The sequence below is a fragment of the Micropterus salmoides genome, unplaced genomic scaffold (assembly GCF_014851395.1).
Source record: "Micropterus salmoides isolate LMB-PRFRI ecotype aquatic unplaced genomic scaffold, ASM1485139v1 Ms_hic_scaffold_1, whole genome shotgun sequence".
Lineage (NCBI taxonomy): Eukaryota > Metazoa > Chordata > Actinopteri > Centrarchiformes > Centrarchidae > Micropterus > Micropterus salmoides.
Window position 1 is genome coordinate 19,257,270 of NW_024040040.1, and position 16,301 is coordinate 19,273,570.

The following is a 16,301-nucleotide window of genomic DNA, read 5'->3' on the forward strand; positions in this document are numbered from 1 at the left end:
ATAAATAAATAATAAGTGGTAACCAGTAAACAGGTGGCTGATTAGAGGCAGAGTTACTGGGTTATTGCACAGGAATTGTACCTGACACTGTAAGTCAGAAATCAGCTGTTCATCAGAGTGATGGCTTGTGGGAAGAAACTGCTTCTGTGTCTGTTGGTTTTGGCGGACAGTGCTCTGTAGCGCCTACCAGAGGGGAGGAGCTGGAACAGGTTGTGTCCGGGGTGAGATGGATCTGCAGTGATGTTTCCTACCCGTTTCCTGACTCTGGAAATGTATAAGTCCTGAATGGAGGGCAGGTTGGCACCAATTATTTTTTCTGCAGTCCTGACTTTCCGTTGTAGTCTGTCCTTGTCCTTTTTGGTGGCAGATCCAAACCAGACAGTGATGGAGGTGCAGAGGACAGACTGGATGATGGCTGTGTAGAACTGGATCAGCAGCTCCTTAGGCAGGTTGAGCTTCCTGAGCTGACGCAGGAAGTACATCCTCTGCTGGGCCTTCTTGATGATGGTGTCAGTGTTGGGCTCCCACTTTAGGTCCTGGGATATAGTGGAACCCAGAAACCTGAAGGATTCCACAGCAGACACAGGACTGTTGAGTATGGTGATGGGGGGCAGAGTGGGGGGGGGGGGGGGGGGGGGGGGGGGGCTCATCCTGAAGTCCACGGTCATCTCCACAGTTTTGAACGTGTGTCATCAGCGAACTTCAGGAGTTTGACAGATGGGTCCCCTGAGGTGCAGTCGTTGGTGTAGAGGGAGAAGAGCAGTGGGGAGAGCACACATCCCTGGGGGGCGCCAGTGCTGATAGTCCGGGTGCTGGATGTGATGTTTCCCAGTCTCACCTGCTGACTCCTGTCAGTCAGGAAGTCTGTGATCCACTGACAGGTGGATGCTGGCACAGTGAGCTGTGTGAGTTTGGTGCTGAGGATGTCCGGGATGATGGTGTTGAACGCCAAGCTGAAGTCCACAAACAGGATCCTAGCATATGTCCCTGGAGAGTCGAGGTGTTGCAGGATGTGATGCAGACCCAAGTTGACAGCATCATCAACTGACCTGTTAGCCCTGTAGGCAAACTGCAGGGGGTCCAGCAGGGGGCCTGTAATGTCCTTCAGGTGGGCCAACACCAGTCTTTCAAAGGACTTCATGACTACAGATGTCAGGGCGACGGGCCTGTAGTCATTTAGTCCAGAGATGGAGGGTTTTTTTGGGACAGGGATGACTGTGGAGCGTTTGAAGCAGGAGGGAACTACACACAGCTCCAATGATTAGTTGAAGATCTGAGTGAAGATGGGGGCCAGCTGGTCCGCACAGATTTTCAGGCACGATGGTTAGACACCGTCAGGTCCAGCAGCCTTCCTGATCGTCCTCTTCACAGATCTTGAGTTCAGGTGAGAGGTCAGAGGGGGAAGGTGACTGTTTGAAGATGGTGCTGGAGTGGGGGAGAGGTGTGACTCTGGGCTTTTCAAACCTACAGTAGAAACCATTCAGCTTGTGTGCCAGTCGTGGAGTACCAGCAGTGTTGGGGGATGGTCTCTTGTAGGTTGTGAGTGTCCGTAGGCTTCTCCACAACGATGCAGGGTTGTTGGCTGCAAAGCTGTTACTTAGCTTTTCAGTATAGCACCTCTTTGCAGCTTTGACCTCTTTAGTCATTGTGTTCCTGGCCTGGTTGTACAAGACTCTGTCCCCACTTCTGAAGGCCCCCTCCTTGGTCTGACGAAGCTGCCTGAGTTTCGCGGTGAACCAGGGTTTTTGGTTGTTGTGGGCTCAGAAATGTTAGCTGCGCACATACAGCATGTGGTGCGGTCCACACATGACTTACGTGAATGACTAATCATTCATGCAGCACACCTGGACACACCACTGCTCACTGAACAGATCTCTGCCTCACTGCCATAAACAACTGTCTCCACCTGCTGGCATGTAAAGCCGTCTGCTACCAGCGCTGTTCCAAAGACTTCTATTCCTGTCATCATCACGCATAGACCAGTATACCGAAATGTGCACATCCCACACAGAAATAATAGTAATCTCTTAAGGATTAGGACAACTGCACCAACTCCAGCACCCAGAACAAACTCATTTAAAATGGCTCTCTTTAATGTGAGATCACTTTCAAGTAAGACTTTTATCTTAAATGATTTTATCTTGTCTGCAAATCTAGATTTTATGTTTTTAACTGAATCCTGGTTGCAAATGAATGACTATAGCCAGCTATCTGAACTGTGTCCGCCTCAATATGATTGTTTTAGTCAACTGAGGGTCAGTGGTCATGGTGGTGGGCTAGTGAGCGTGTGTAGGAAAAATTTTAAATGTCAACAAGTACGCTGTGATGAATTTAACTCCTTTGAAGTTCTCACTCTTAAAGTTGGAGGGCTGCAACCTATCATATTTGTTATAATTTATCGCCCCCCAAAACCGCCTGGAGGATTTTTATCAGAACTTCCTGAATTTTTATCTACTCTGGTTTTAAATTATGACAGAATTGTTCTTTGTGGCGATTTTAATATTCATGTTGATGACCCCAACAATGTTAATGCAACTGACTTTTTAAATATGGCCACTTCTTTTAACTTCAAACAACATGTCAAAGGGCAAACACATAACCGTGGTCATACACTGGACTTGGTTTTTACCCTGGGTGTCAGCATTTCCTCTGTGGAATTAGTGGACATGACCATATCTGACCACAGATGTATTGCTTTTAGCTGCGATTCGCCTGTTACTCATGCCGCCTCACCAAGCCCTGTGTGTTTTCGCTTCTTTAATGAACAAAGTGTTTCAAAGTTTTGCGCATTCTTTCAGAGCCAAAGCCAACACCTTTCTGATTCCAACACCAACAATCTGGTCGATCACTTCAATCATATCTGATAGTCTTCACTAAATATTACTGCTCCTCTAAAGGTTAGGCCTACGTCTAAAGCTAGTAAGCAACCCTGGATAAATGACAGCATTCGCAGCCTAAAAAGGGAATGCAGGAAAGCAGAGTGCAGATGGAAAAAATCCAGTCTCCAAGTCCATTACCTCAGTCTGAAGGATTTATCAATTAAATACCATAACTTGGTTAAAGATGCGAGAACACACTATTTTTCTGAACTCATTACTACACATAAACACAATCCCAGGTTTCTGTTTAAGACTGTGGATCAGCTGGTAAACCCAACCCCTCCTTGTGCCTCAGCTGGAAGTAATGATGACTGTGAATTGTTTTTATCTTATTTTACCAATAAGGTGGTGTCAATCAGACCCTCTATTACCCCCTCTTACTCAGAGGTTCCTCACCAGCAACAAGAGAGTTTTAACCAGTTTCCCATCGACTTGTCTGAGCTTTTAAAAACAGTATCACAAATGAAAGTGTCCTCCAGCCCACTTGATGTAATACCTACAACGTTTTTACTGAAAGTAATAGATTCTGTTGGGCCCCATTTGATCTCTGTCTTCAACAGCTCCCTATCTACTGGTTGTGTCCCTGATTATTTTAAAACGGCTTGCGTGAACCCACTTTTAAAGAAACCTGGTTTAGATCCCTCCCTCCCACATAATTTTAGACCAATTTCAAAACTGCCTTTTATTGCAAAGATTCTAGAAAGAATTGTGTCCAAACAGCTGCTCACTGTACTGGAAAATAAAATATAAAATAAAATAACAAAATATTTGAAAAGTTTCAATCTGGTTTCAGGAAGTACCAGAGCACTGAGACTGCCCTGCTTAAAGTCACCAATGACATTTTAATGTCTGCTGATGAAGGTATGTGCTCAGTCCTGGTACTCTTGGACCTTAGCGTTGCTTTTGACACCATTGATCACAACATCATGTTAGACAGACTGAGGCACTGGGTGGGTATCTCTGGTACTGCCCTAGAATGGTTTTCATCCTACCTGTCAAATAGGAAGTTTTGCATGTCTGTAAACAACTATGTCTCCTCGTTCTGTCCAGTTAAATATGGTGTGCCTCAGGGGTCGGTCTTAGGACCCATTTTGTTTTCCTTGTATCTGCTTCCCCTTGGACATATTATCCATAAACATGGCATTTCTTTTCATATTTATGCTGATGACACACAAATATACTTGCCCGTCAGATCCACAGACCCTGGAATGCTGAGTTCACTTAACAACTGCCTTTGTGAAGTTAAAAAATGGACGTCAAATAATTTCCTCCAGCTGAACTCAGACAAAACAGAAATCCTGGTCATCAGGTCCCAGCAGATGGCAAATCAAGTACTGCCATCTGCTGGTTCCCTAGTAAATCACATTAAGCCTGTGGCAAAGAACCTTGGTGTTTGGTTTGATAGTAATTTAAATTTCGAGCAGCACACCACAAAGCTTGTTCAATCATGTTTTTATCAACTTAGAAATATAGCAAAAATTCGATCTATGTTAACTTTTAAGGACACCGAGACCATTTTACACGCCTTCATCTCATCACGCCTGGATTATTGCAACAGCCTTTTCACCTGTTTAACCCAAAAATCTATTGATCGACTCCAGACTGTCCAGAACTCAGCTGCCAGGCTTTTAACCAGAACAAAGAAATATTACCACATTACTCCTATTTTAGCTTCATTACACTGGCTCCCAGTATGTTTTAGAATTGACTTTAAAATTCTATTGATCACTTTTAAAGCTCTTCATGGCCTCTCGCCTTGTTATATTTCTGAACTTTTAGTCCCATACACACCAGCACGTAACTTGAGATCCTCAGGCAGAGGTCTGTTGTCTGTTCCAGAGTCTCGACTGAAAACTAAAGGGGACAGAGCGTTTGCTGTCAGGGCCCCGAGGCTCTGGAACAGCCTGCCCGAGGAAATCAGGTCAGCTGAGTCAGTGAACTCTTTTAAGTCCCTTCTTAAAACATACTTTTATAGGAGAGCTTTTATAGAGGATCTTATTTGACTTTATTTTATCCCTTTTATTTTATTGTATTTTACTAATTTTATATTTATCTGTATTTTAGTCTTTTCAATGTTTTCATGCTTTTATCTTGTATTGTTTTTTGTATTATTGTCTCTTGGGTATTATTGTCTTTACGCTTGTTAAAGCACTTTGTAACTTGTTTTTTGAAAAGTGCTCTACAAATAAAGATTATTATTATTATTATTATTATGTATGTGCGGAAGGTTTTAGTCGGCACACACATGTCCTCACAAAAACTGATGTAAGATGTCACAGTGTCAGTTAGTTCATCCAGGTCAGTGACTGCAGCCTCAAAAACACTCCAGTCAGTGCAGTCAATGCAGGCCTGTAATTCCAGCTTTGACTCGTTGGTCCATCTTTTCACAGTCTTAGGTTAGTCTTAGTCTTAACAGGTTTAGCAGATTTCAGTTTTTGCCTGTGTGTCGGGATAAGATGAACCAGACAGTGATCAGAGAGTCCCAAGGCTGCACGAGGAACAGTGTGATAGGCATCCTTTAATGTTGTGTAGCAGTGGTCCAGTGTGTTAGTGTTAGTGTTAGACCTCCACGACGGGGCTGTCGGTGACATTGCTCAAATTAAAATGTTTTGTGCAGGTACGAGGACATGTGCATCGGGTGAGGGTCTATTGAGCAGCCCTAAATATTTTCCAGTACTATGGGACGATAATAACTCATGGGTGGATGACTATGGCAAAGAACTGGGGAAATTTAACATTTCTCGTTCCTGAAGAAAAAGCAGAAGAGGACAAGAGCAGGGCCGAGCCGTTTAAGGGTGCATGTTTGGACACTCTGGACTGTTGCGACAAAGACACATCTCCTAACACTACTGCTAGCGGTATTATACAGGTAACCGTAGCTTATTATTTATATGATATACTGCAACAAAAAGCTATACAAACGTGTGTATTGTGCATATACAGACGAATGGTGCAGAAAACAACCTCACACATGCACTGACACGCTGCCCTTCTTTTATATTAAAGGACATAAGAGAGAAATTACGCAAAAGCTTTTTAACAAAAATTTCGCTGATGCTCAAAAGTATGTACTACACGGTCTTGGGTTGGTGCGAACGTGTAAATGCAGTATCTGCTGCTCTACAGATATGGCTGAGGAACCCTTTTCTCATTGCTTCGCTTAAACGGGTAGTTAGAGTGGAGGACAGTGTGAGCACAGTAGTCAAGGAATCTCTGGACATCTGGAAGGGGGAACAAAACTAAAAACAATGGGGAATGTGTCTAGTCTACTAAACCATGTCAAAAAGAGATACATCGTGTATAAGATGAGAAAACTGTTGTGTGAAGCTGTTAACAATGCAATATGTGACACAGATAGTACGCTATGTTGTTCTAGATTTGACAAACAGACAGAATGTTTTAGACGAATGACCTCTGGATGGTGTACCATGGTGCAAATGACAGCGGATAAATATGCAGATGTGAAATCTACTCTACTCGATATAGCAAATGTTTTTCCTGTGAACGATAATGATTTTCATACGGGTCATGTGTTTTGTTTTTGTACTTTTAGCATTGATTTGTGTGTTTTAATGCTAACCAGAAAACAACATGTTGATGTTGCTGATGTGATGTATTGCTTAACTGAATCTTTGGTTTGTAAAAACAGGCCGACAGGACTGCTTTCAACAGGATGATGGGCGCATTACTCTCTCCCTCCATGAGAAACTTCGCAGAAATCATACACAACACATTAATGATGGATCGCTAGAAAACATGTCTATATGATGTGGGGGACGTATCCTATTCTTGCACCCATCAAAGATATATAAAGCGGATCAACCCCGTAATAACATGCACATCGATTGACGTCACTTCTCCTCGAGAGCCTTATGTTTTGGTCTCCTCATGCATAATCATTGGATTACTCTCTTTTCAAACGGGCGAATCCAAATTAGTACCGGGATCATCCCATCTTGTGTGTGTGTGTGTGTGTGTGTGTGTGTGTGAGTGTCCCCCTTCGATCAGTGACGTGACTACTCGGGAGGAATGTGAACGAAAAATAACCACGCATGCATTTGAAACATTTTTTTTACGTATCACATCTGAAGTATTTTGTTTACTAACTAATAATCAAGAAGTTGCCAGCAAAACACAAGAGTGAGTAAGTTTCTCATGGCTTCCAGCGGAATTTGAGGACCTTAGACTATCAGCGATAAAGGCCGTCCCTCAGACATCCCGTGATGCTTTGCGGTGGAGTTTTGATAAAAATTACTTAAAAAACCTTCTATTTGTATGAAATACAAAATATACTTTGTAATTTACGTTTTCTTAAATGTTTCTGGTTAGAATATAATATTTTTTAATCGGTATCTGTCAATCCTATAGCAGTTTACTATTGAAACCGTGAGTGAAAGGACGGTTGAGTTTGATGGGGCTGGTGACCGGACAAAAACAGTGACAAGGTACTGCATACAACTCTTACGGTTGATTTTGAACTATTCTGTTAAAGCGCAACTGCTACATTGTTATCTAATATGTCCTGCGGATGAACTCTCTGGAAACTCACATAAATCTGTTGTTATAGTGGTGTTATGTCGGCTCAGATTTGTTGTTGCAGAACTGTAGCCCCTATGGCGGGCGTTGTTAAATTAAAAACTCCGGAACACTGCGCTGGGCGCATGAAACTCTCTGACACTTTTGAGCAACTAGTAATGCTTAAGGTGTTTTGTAGAACTAGACATGTGATTGCACCGCTGTGGCCCCAATGGCGGGCGATGTGAAAAGATAAACCCCAGAAAACAATACAAGTCACGCATAATCAACAACATACCTCCACCTCTAACATACCTGGGGGGGAAGGGGGGTCGCGGGAGCGCGCAAAGCTGGCCTTTATTTACTACAATCCAGGTGGATTGAAGGGAGCGCAGTGCGAAATCACCGCTGTCTCAGTTTAACCAGCGCGCCTGCACGTTTTCCCCTGTGCCGTTTCTGAAGGATCCCAAACAGAGCTGCCACTCCTCCAACTAATAACTCTGGGAAAGTTCCAGGGTCAATAAAAAGTGGCGGAATAGTATGAGCAGTTGAAAGTCCAATGTTTAAGAGCTCTTCTCTGGTAAAAGAGGACTACAGACAGCTGATTTTTATACTCTCTTTTTCAGAGCACCTAACTTTTTAATATGCATTGGTGTATAAAGACAGTTTCAACAAATATGACAAAAAGTGTTTTAGAAGCAACTTGCCTACCCTGCCTTTAACTAGGGGTCAAATATATATATATATATATAAATATGTTTAAGAAAGTCCACAACTAACGTGTCAGCTTGTTAGCTTGCCAGGAGTTAGGTGATGATTGATACTACGCTACTAAACTAACTAAATATGAAGCTTGAGCTAGCAGCCAGTTAGCTTAGCTATTTAGCATAGCTTAGCTTAAACTACAGATTTTTTACAGATTAAAAAATAAGATAAATAAGAACGTACTTGAGTTTTAGAGGTGCTGGTGAGTGGATTTTGATACCTTCTCACGTTTCCTGTCTAATGCTAGGCTAAGCTTAGCAACAGCTGGCTGTAGTTTCATATTTACCAACTATACAGAACTGACAGTGGTATTATTCTTCTCATCTAATTTATGTCAAGAAAGTTAACAAACTATTGTATTATTTAATATAGCCTATATGCACAATGAAATGTTTAACATTTTTACAACCATTGGGTTTATTCACATATCAAGATTAGTTTAACATTCTTTAATTGTGAGAGAAAAATGTGTAAATTTCCAGCAGTGCATGAAGTATTTAGCGAATTAGATTACATATTATTGGATCATTACTACTGATGCAATAATGTGTAAGAAGTGTAGTAGTTGAAGCTTATTGTAAAATAAACTATGTCTATGTTCATCACATTTTGTATTTAAAATATTAATTTGTAAGTAACTTCAGCTGTCGAGTAAGAAGTGCACTATTTTCCTATAAATTGTAAAGGGGTAGAAGTAGAATGAAGCAGAAAAAGTGTAAGTGTGTAAAAGGCTCATTACCTCATTGACAGTAAGTACAGTACTGGAGTAAATGTTGTATTTGATGCCACCACTAAATATTTCTTTGCATAGTGTAATCACAACTTCTCTTATTTCTGAAACAGGAGTGTCTTCTTATCAGCTGCTCAACTATGAGGACAAGTCAGATGTAGCCCTCAACGGTCGATTAGGAAACCACCTCATCAACGATGTGGGGTTCAACATCAGCGGATCAGACTCTGTGGCTGTCAAAGCCTCCTTCGGCATTGTGACCAAACACGAGCTGGAAGTGCCTACTTTACTGCGTGAACTCAACTCTAGGTACCACAACATATTAATACTGTGTGCGAGTATGCTTTGAACAGCTGCTCAGTGTGTGCTATTGTCTTCATCTGCAGGGGGTCAAAGCATATCATCATCATAGTATCACTTTAGAATCATTAAATGTGCCATCTCTGTAATTAATTAATAACTAAGTTATATTATCTAGTTTTGATTAATTATTAATTTTTTGGAAAAGAGATATGTAGCTAGAAGTGTCTTAAGAGTCAACTGTGACGCAAATATAAAATTTTTGATATCTAGATCTTCCTAACACCAGCTATAAGATGATACCTGACCTCTGACCTTGTAACAGAGGTAATGTGAGAAGAGGGTTTCCCTGTAAGAATTAATAAATGATCATGTTATTCTAGACTGGCACACATTCAGGAGCTACATTGTAAGAAAGTAAATAGACTTGTTTAACATTGTGCCATTAAACAGTAGACAGTCCATAAAGTCTACAACTAGAAGGCTTTCTTGTAGAGTTAGGTGACAAGATTGATACCACTTTTATGTTTGTACATTAAATATGAAGCTTCAGCCAGAAACCAGTTAGCTTAGCTAGTTAGCAGAGAAACAGCAAGTCTGGCAGTCTTTGTTGCTAAGAATGTCTGCCTACCGGCACCTCTAAAGCTCACTAAAATTAATACATGGATTATGTTACCTTCAGACAGAACTAGGCTAGCTGTTTCTAGTCTTTATGCTAGGCTAAGATAACCATCTGCTGGCTTTAGCCTCATAATTACCATACAGACCTGACAGTGGTATTTATCTTCTCATCTAGTCAAGAAAGCTAACAAGCTTCCTTTTCCGGTCTTTTAGGAAAGTTGACTTGGATCACTGCCTGGTTCGACAGTCCAAGGAGAGCGGACGGACCGTTCTCTGTGTCGTGGTAGAGAGCATCCGCACCACACGTCAATGTTCTCTGACTGTCCACGCTGGAATGAGAGGGACTACCATGAGGGTAAAAACACCCAAACACAATGTTCATTTGGATCACTTTGTAAGACATGGAAACCCCAAGCAACTGAATACAACTTCAGTAAAAATCAAACTGGAGACACCAACTGACCACAAACTGTTCCCAATTTACCGGTTTAAAGTCAGGTACCAATGTCAAATACGTAATACTAATATTCATCCATTATTTTAAAATGTCACAAAATTCAGTAGCTTACACAAAAGGTTCCTTAGAGTTTCTTCAAACTCAAACATTTTTATATCAATTGTAATACTCATTTTTTACACATAAGACTATTAAAAATAACAAAAGATATTAGCATAGTCTTGCTTTAAAATCAAAATAGTTAAATATCTTACATCCCCTCCTCGAAATATATATCACATCTACATTTTCATATGGAGTGCCTCGCCAAAATATGTCTCATAATGCAAACTTTTTTTCTAGCTGGACCCCCTATTTTTCTAACCTGTTCCAACTTGTCTGTTCTGTTATCTTGTAAACAAATGGCTGATGAGCAGGTGTATCACTTAATTTTCTGTTATGCTGCAGTTTCAGATTGACGACGGCAGAAATCCCAAAGGTCGAGACAAGGCCATCATCATCCCTGCTCACACCACCATTGCCTTCAGCATCTGCGAGCTGTTTGTTCGACTGGACGGGCGCCTAGGTAGGAAGGCTAAAGATAATTTCCCAGCCTTTCCAAACAAACACAGATCTATGCCATTTGTCTGTATATAAATAATCTTGAAGCGCCAACTTGGATTGGAAGGTGGTCTGACTAAACATCCAATATAGGGTGAGCAGACGTCCCCATTTGCCGAAACCTGCTCACCTTAATACAATAAGAATCTGTGGACCTTTTTTATTTGGTCCCTATTGTATTCTGCATTCAATTTTCTAAAAACAACTCATCCAAAGCAGGCCGGTTAGCTCAGGTGGTTTGCGTGTGATGTTAATAATGCCAAGATCATGGGTTCCAAGCCATGGTAGCTGTCCATATACACAGTGAGTGCATTCCACTTTAAACAACATCCACTCCACTTCCGCCAAGTTGGGAGCAGTTCACATGCGACTGAACATCCAAAACTGGTCCATTTTGTGTGAGTTCTGGAGGACAATTTGTTCAAGATACACAAATGCAAGCGGAGCTAATAACGCCAAGGTCATGGGTTCAACCCCAATACTCGCCAGTGATTAGAATTTAACAAATCAAGGTCTCTGCAGTGTCCTGCTGCTGCCCACCAGCGAGTGCACTAAAATGTAAACTATTTCCCCCACACCAAGCTCAGAGGTGCTAACACCTGAATCTGCTTCCCAATCAGTCTCCGTTTGTTTGTGCTAAGCCGTTGATGTTCCTGAATCCCATTTCTTAGCATGGTGCTAACGTCGCTAAGATCTTGAGTTGGATTTCCACATTACTGTATCAAGACAATAAATCAGCCACTGTAGCAAGATGTGAGCAGCAAAGGTGTGACCACGTGGCCTAATGGACAAGGCAAAACTGGTCCATTTCGTATGACCTCTGGAGATTCACAAAAGCAGGCAGCTCATATGGTTCGTGTGTCGTGCTAAAACCTTCTGCACATACAACAACCAAAAACCCTGGTTCACAGCAAAACTCAGGCAGCTTTGTCAGACCAAATAGGAGGCCTTCAGAAGTGGGAACAGAGTCCTGTATAACCAGGTCAGGAACACTCTGACTAAAGAGGTCAAAGTAGCAAAGAGATGCTTCGCTGAAAAGCTAGGAAACAGCTTCATTCTCAGTGAGGAAAGTCCTGCGGACACTCACTAACTACAGGAGACCATCCCCCAACTCTGCTGGTACTCAACGACTGGCTGACGAGCTGAATGCTTTCTATTGTAGATTTGAGAAGCCAAACAGTCACACCTCTCCCCTGCTCCAATACCATCTTCAAACAGTCACCCTCCCCGACTGCCACGCTCTCACCCCCCCTCTCCAACCCCTCACCTGCTGCATCACGATCTGTGAGGGGGATGTGCACCAGCTCTTCCAGAGGCAGAAGATCAGGAAGGCTCTTGGCCCCGACAGTGTGTCTCCATCCTGGTTGAAAATCTGCGCTTACCAGCTGGCCCCCATCTTCACACAGATCTTCAACAGATCAGTGGAGCTGATTGAAGTTCCCTCCTGCTTCAGACTCTCCACAATTATCCCGGTCCCCAAAAAACTCTCCATCTCTGGAGAGCCTGTCGCCCTGACATCTGTAATCATGAAGTCCTTTGAAAGACTGGTGTTAGCCCACCTGAAGGACATTACAGCCCCCTTGTTGGATCCCCTGCAGTTTGCCTACAGGGCTAACAGGTCAGTAGATGATACAGTCAACTTGGGACTGCATTACATCCTGCAACACCTCGACTCTCCAGGGACATATGCAAGGATCCTGTTCGTGGACTTCAGCTCGGCGTTCAACACCATCATTCCGGACATCCTCAGCACCAAACTCACCCAGCTCACTGTGCCAGCCTCAACTTCATGACTGACAGGGGTCAGCAGGTGAGGGAGCATCCCATCCAGCACCCGGACTATTAGCGCTGGCGCCCCCCAGGGATGTGTGCTCTCCCCCCTGCTATTCTTCCTCTACACCAACGACTGCACCTCAGCAGACAGATCCGTCAAACTCGTGAAGTTCGCTGACGACACAACCGTATTGGCCTCATCCGGGACGGTGATGAGTCGGCCTACAGACGGGAGATTGATCAGCTGGCTCTCTGGTGTGGCCAGAACCACCTGGAGCTTCATACTCTCAACATTGTGGAGATAACCGTGGACTTCAGGAGGAGCCCCCCCACTCTGCCCCCCATCACCATTCTAAACAGCCCTGTGTCTGCTGTGGAATCCTTCAGGTTTCTGGGATCCACTATATCCCAGGACCTAAAGTGGAAGCACAACACTGACACCATCATCAAGAAGGCCCAGCAGAGGATGTACTTCCTGCGCCAGCTCAGGAAGCTCAACCTGCCTAAGGAGCTGCTGATCCACTTCTACACAACCATCATCCAGTCCATCCTCAGCACGTCCATCACTGTCTGGTTTGGATCTAACAAAAAAAAGGACAAGGACAGACTACAACGGACAGTAGGACTGCAGAAAAGATCATCGGTACCAACCTGCCAATGTTTGCTCAGTAACTTTCACATCGGGTGTAACATTAGCATTATAGTTATAACTTTAGCTGTGTTAGCCAACGTTTACAACAACTCTGCACTTGAACAGTCTGTGAAGTTACATTGCCGTGTTTATTTTAAATATAATTCACAACCAATAAAGCATACTTACAGATTGTGATTGTGAATTTCCAGGCCCAAACAGAGTCAGAGTTGCATCGTCTTAGGACTAAACGTTGAACTGTTGCCGGTGTTCTGATGATCTATGCTGCCTTGCCGAAAAATACTACCATAGCGCAAATCCATAGACTCGACTCTACTTGGCCCTGCTCCGTTTTCCATTGCAGATAGTACCCAGAGATAGTACGTAGCTTGTCGTCATAACGACGCCACACACAACACCAGCGATCCACACAGCTTTCTCTTTTGTTAAAATGTTTCAACATTCCTCAGAATGTAAAGACAGATAAGTGGTATGAAAACCTTCCAGCTGTGTTTTCCTCTGCCGTTGTTGTGCCTGGCTGCAGCGGTTAGTGTGACGGTGGGAGCAGAGGGCTCTGTGAGCGGGCGGCCTCGCCAGCCCCTCCCGCTGGTTCGCACAGGCATACCCCTAAAACTGTCAATATTCAAAATCTACACAGCTGATTTCTCACCTCAAAACATCTCAGAAGTGGATTTAGTGATTAAATTACATATGAAAACTGTAAAATATGAAACTTTCTGTTGCTGGACTCTGTCTGGTGCACGCAATGATGATGCAGTGAATAGTGAATATTCTCTCTGACCAATCAGCGTTTCTACAATGGAAAACCAAACAAAGGCGAGTCGAGCCAAGTCAAGTGCAGTGGAAAAGGGGCTTAACTAAAATGAAAGGGCCTCCACTCAGACTAGCTTGGTTTGAGGGCGTGCCTGACCCCGCTAGCCGCTTGGCAAGCTTTATGACGCGTTTTCATTGTGACGTCACAAGTAAAGGAAGGGAAACGGCTGGACTACAAACAAGCTGTTTTCAAGCAGTTCAGAGCAGTGCTTTCTGTGGGAGATGGGAACTCTCTTTGGGCTGGACTTTGGGCTTTTTTACTTTGCAAACCTATTACATGCACAAAAAAAAGATATAACTCAATAAAGGAGAGGGGAAAAGCCAAAAAGCAAAATACCACCTCTTTAAATGTCTTTTGGTTTAGACTGTTGTACAGACAAAAAATGACAAATTATAGAGTTTACACAAAAGTTGTTTTCTGAACTGATGTTTGCTTCCTGTGTGTCAGATATCTGTGTAGCCCCAGAGTCGCAAGGGGGATTTGAGCGGGAGCAGATCAGGGAACAGCTTGGTGGTTTCATCGGTCACTTCTCCATGGGTCGATTGCGCCGGTTCCTGTCTGGCATTGTCTATGGAAACCCCTTCAGAGCAGGTACAGTAATGACCACTGCTACATAATAAATACACCATTACTTTTATTGCTCTTTTTCCATTTTGCTTTATCCAACTACTGTGTAGATAACAGAACGTTTGAGGAGCTCACCCACTCTGACACCTACATGGACGACATGGTTACCGACTACTATGAGAAAGCCGCCAGCATGACGGACGTGTCCACTGCTTACCTGAGAGACAGCACCCACACACGGGTCAACCTCCTCAAACACAACATCCCCAAGGGGCCCTGTGCCCTCTGCGGCATGGGTAACCAGAAGCGGGAAACTGTTTACGGCTGTCTGGAGTGCTCATCTGCAGGCCTGAAATATGTTCGGCTGCACGTGGTGCCCTGTTTCGACCTCTGGCACAAAACGATGAGGTGAAAAAGAGAAGTGCTTACACTGTGAGAAACTTTGTTTATCAGTTGTTTTTCTGTTGGTGCAAGATACTACATGTGTAACTGTTTACAAAGCTGTTTTTGAGATATTTATTCCTGTAGTCCAAGTCCTGAAAACAGGACATGGGCATGACTATGTACAACGCCTTGTGCCGTTACCTCAGCAACAGCTAACTGTTATTCTAAAAGATACAAATAAACTTTGTGTTATCTCTTACTTTGCGGTGTCATGTATGGTATAGTTTTCAGTTTACCTTTAGTACCACCTCATTTCTACATGTGTGCTGTATGTGAACTGTGGCTGCCAGATGCTAAATTATTCAGCAGGAGTATTGGATGAAAATGGACCGGAGGGATTGTGTGAAGGCCACCGAAGGTCTGGTTTTGTTCTGTTCCAAGTGTGTCATTTATTTTGAGAAGCCCTTTTTGTTTTTACTGTTTGTAGTGTGTGTTATACAGTTTATGTGAAGTTGTAGAGGATGAGTAAAGGCCTCTTTAAACTATCCTTCACTTTGATAGCAGCTTGTGAGTCTTGTAGTAACTAGGATAATAGCACAATGAATTTGCCTTAATTTCCCATGAGTCTCTCTCTTGCTTTACAGACACCATAATATTTACCTTAGATAGCATCTAGATAATGATTGCTAACATTACTTAGCATTAGCTACCATAAGCTACTGGTCATACCAGACCAAGTCAGGCTGTCGCAGTGACCACCATAAATATACGGATTTAATAAACTATTAAACTATTTGTCTTATTGTCTATCTTTTGTAAAGGAAAGATTGTGTTATTTCTATTTGTAAAACTTACATAGTCTCACTTTAAAACAAAAATGTATTTGGAATTGTTATGGTACTGTAATTGTTTTTAAAATGACTAATTATTTAAGGTTAATACTTGGCTGACATGACAGTCAGTACACGTTCTTATGCTGCAAGACTTTGACCAGTTTTAACCCAAATTATACCAAATATACCTACCTCATGTAATTGCAAAGTGTGAACATTCTCTGTTATATTTTTTTAGGCTACACGTGAATTTAATTTGGTGAAAATGATGGTAGAGCTAGTCCTGCAATACTAAGATAGTATAGCAAATGTGTGTTTGTATTTGATACTTTTCATTTGAACTCACCATAACACTAGGAATATAATATCTTCTCTTGGACTTTGTAGTTTTCCCAATCACTTTCTCACATT

The 16,301-nt window shown here is 42.7% G+C and overlaps 1 protein-coding gene across 1 annotated transcript in view; it reads left to right on the forward strand.

Moving 5' to 3' along the window:
- pjvk (pejvakin) overlaps positions 1-15,316 on the forward strand; it is a 35,272-nt gene extending 19,956 nt beyond the window's left edge. Inside the window, exons 2-6 of the mRNA XM_038721546.1 lie at positions 9,003-9,198; positions 10,024-10,165; positions 10,715-10,832; positions 14,554-14,697; positions 14,784-15,316. Coding sequence (XP_038577474.1) covers positions 9,003-9,198; positions 10,024-10,165; positions 10,715-10,832; positions 14,554-14,697; positions 14,784-15,085 — 902 coding nt within the window. The 3' untranslated portion in view covers positions 15,086-15,316. The remainder of the gene's footprint in view (positions 1-9,002; positions 9,199-10,023; positions 10,166-10,714; positions 10,833-14,553; positions 14,698-14,783) is intronic.
- The last annotated feature ends 985 nt before the right edge of the window (positions 15,317-16,301 follow it).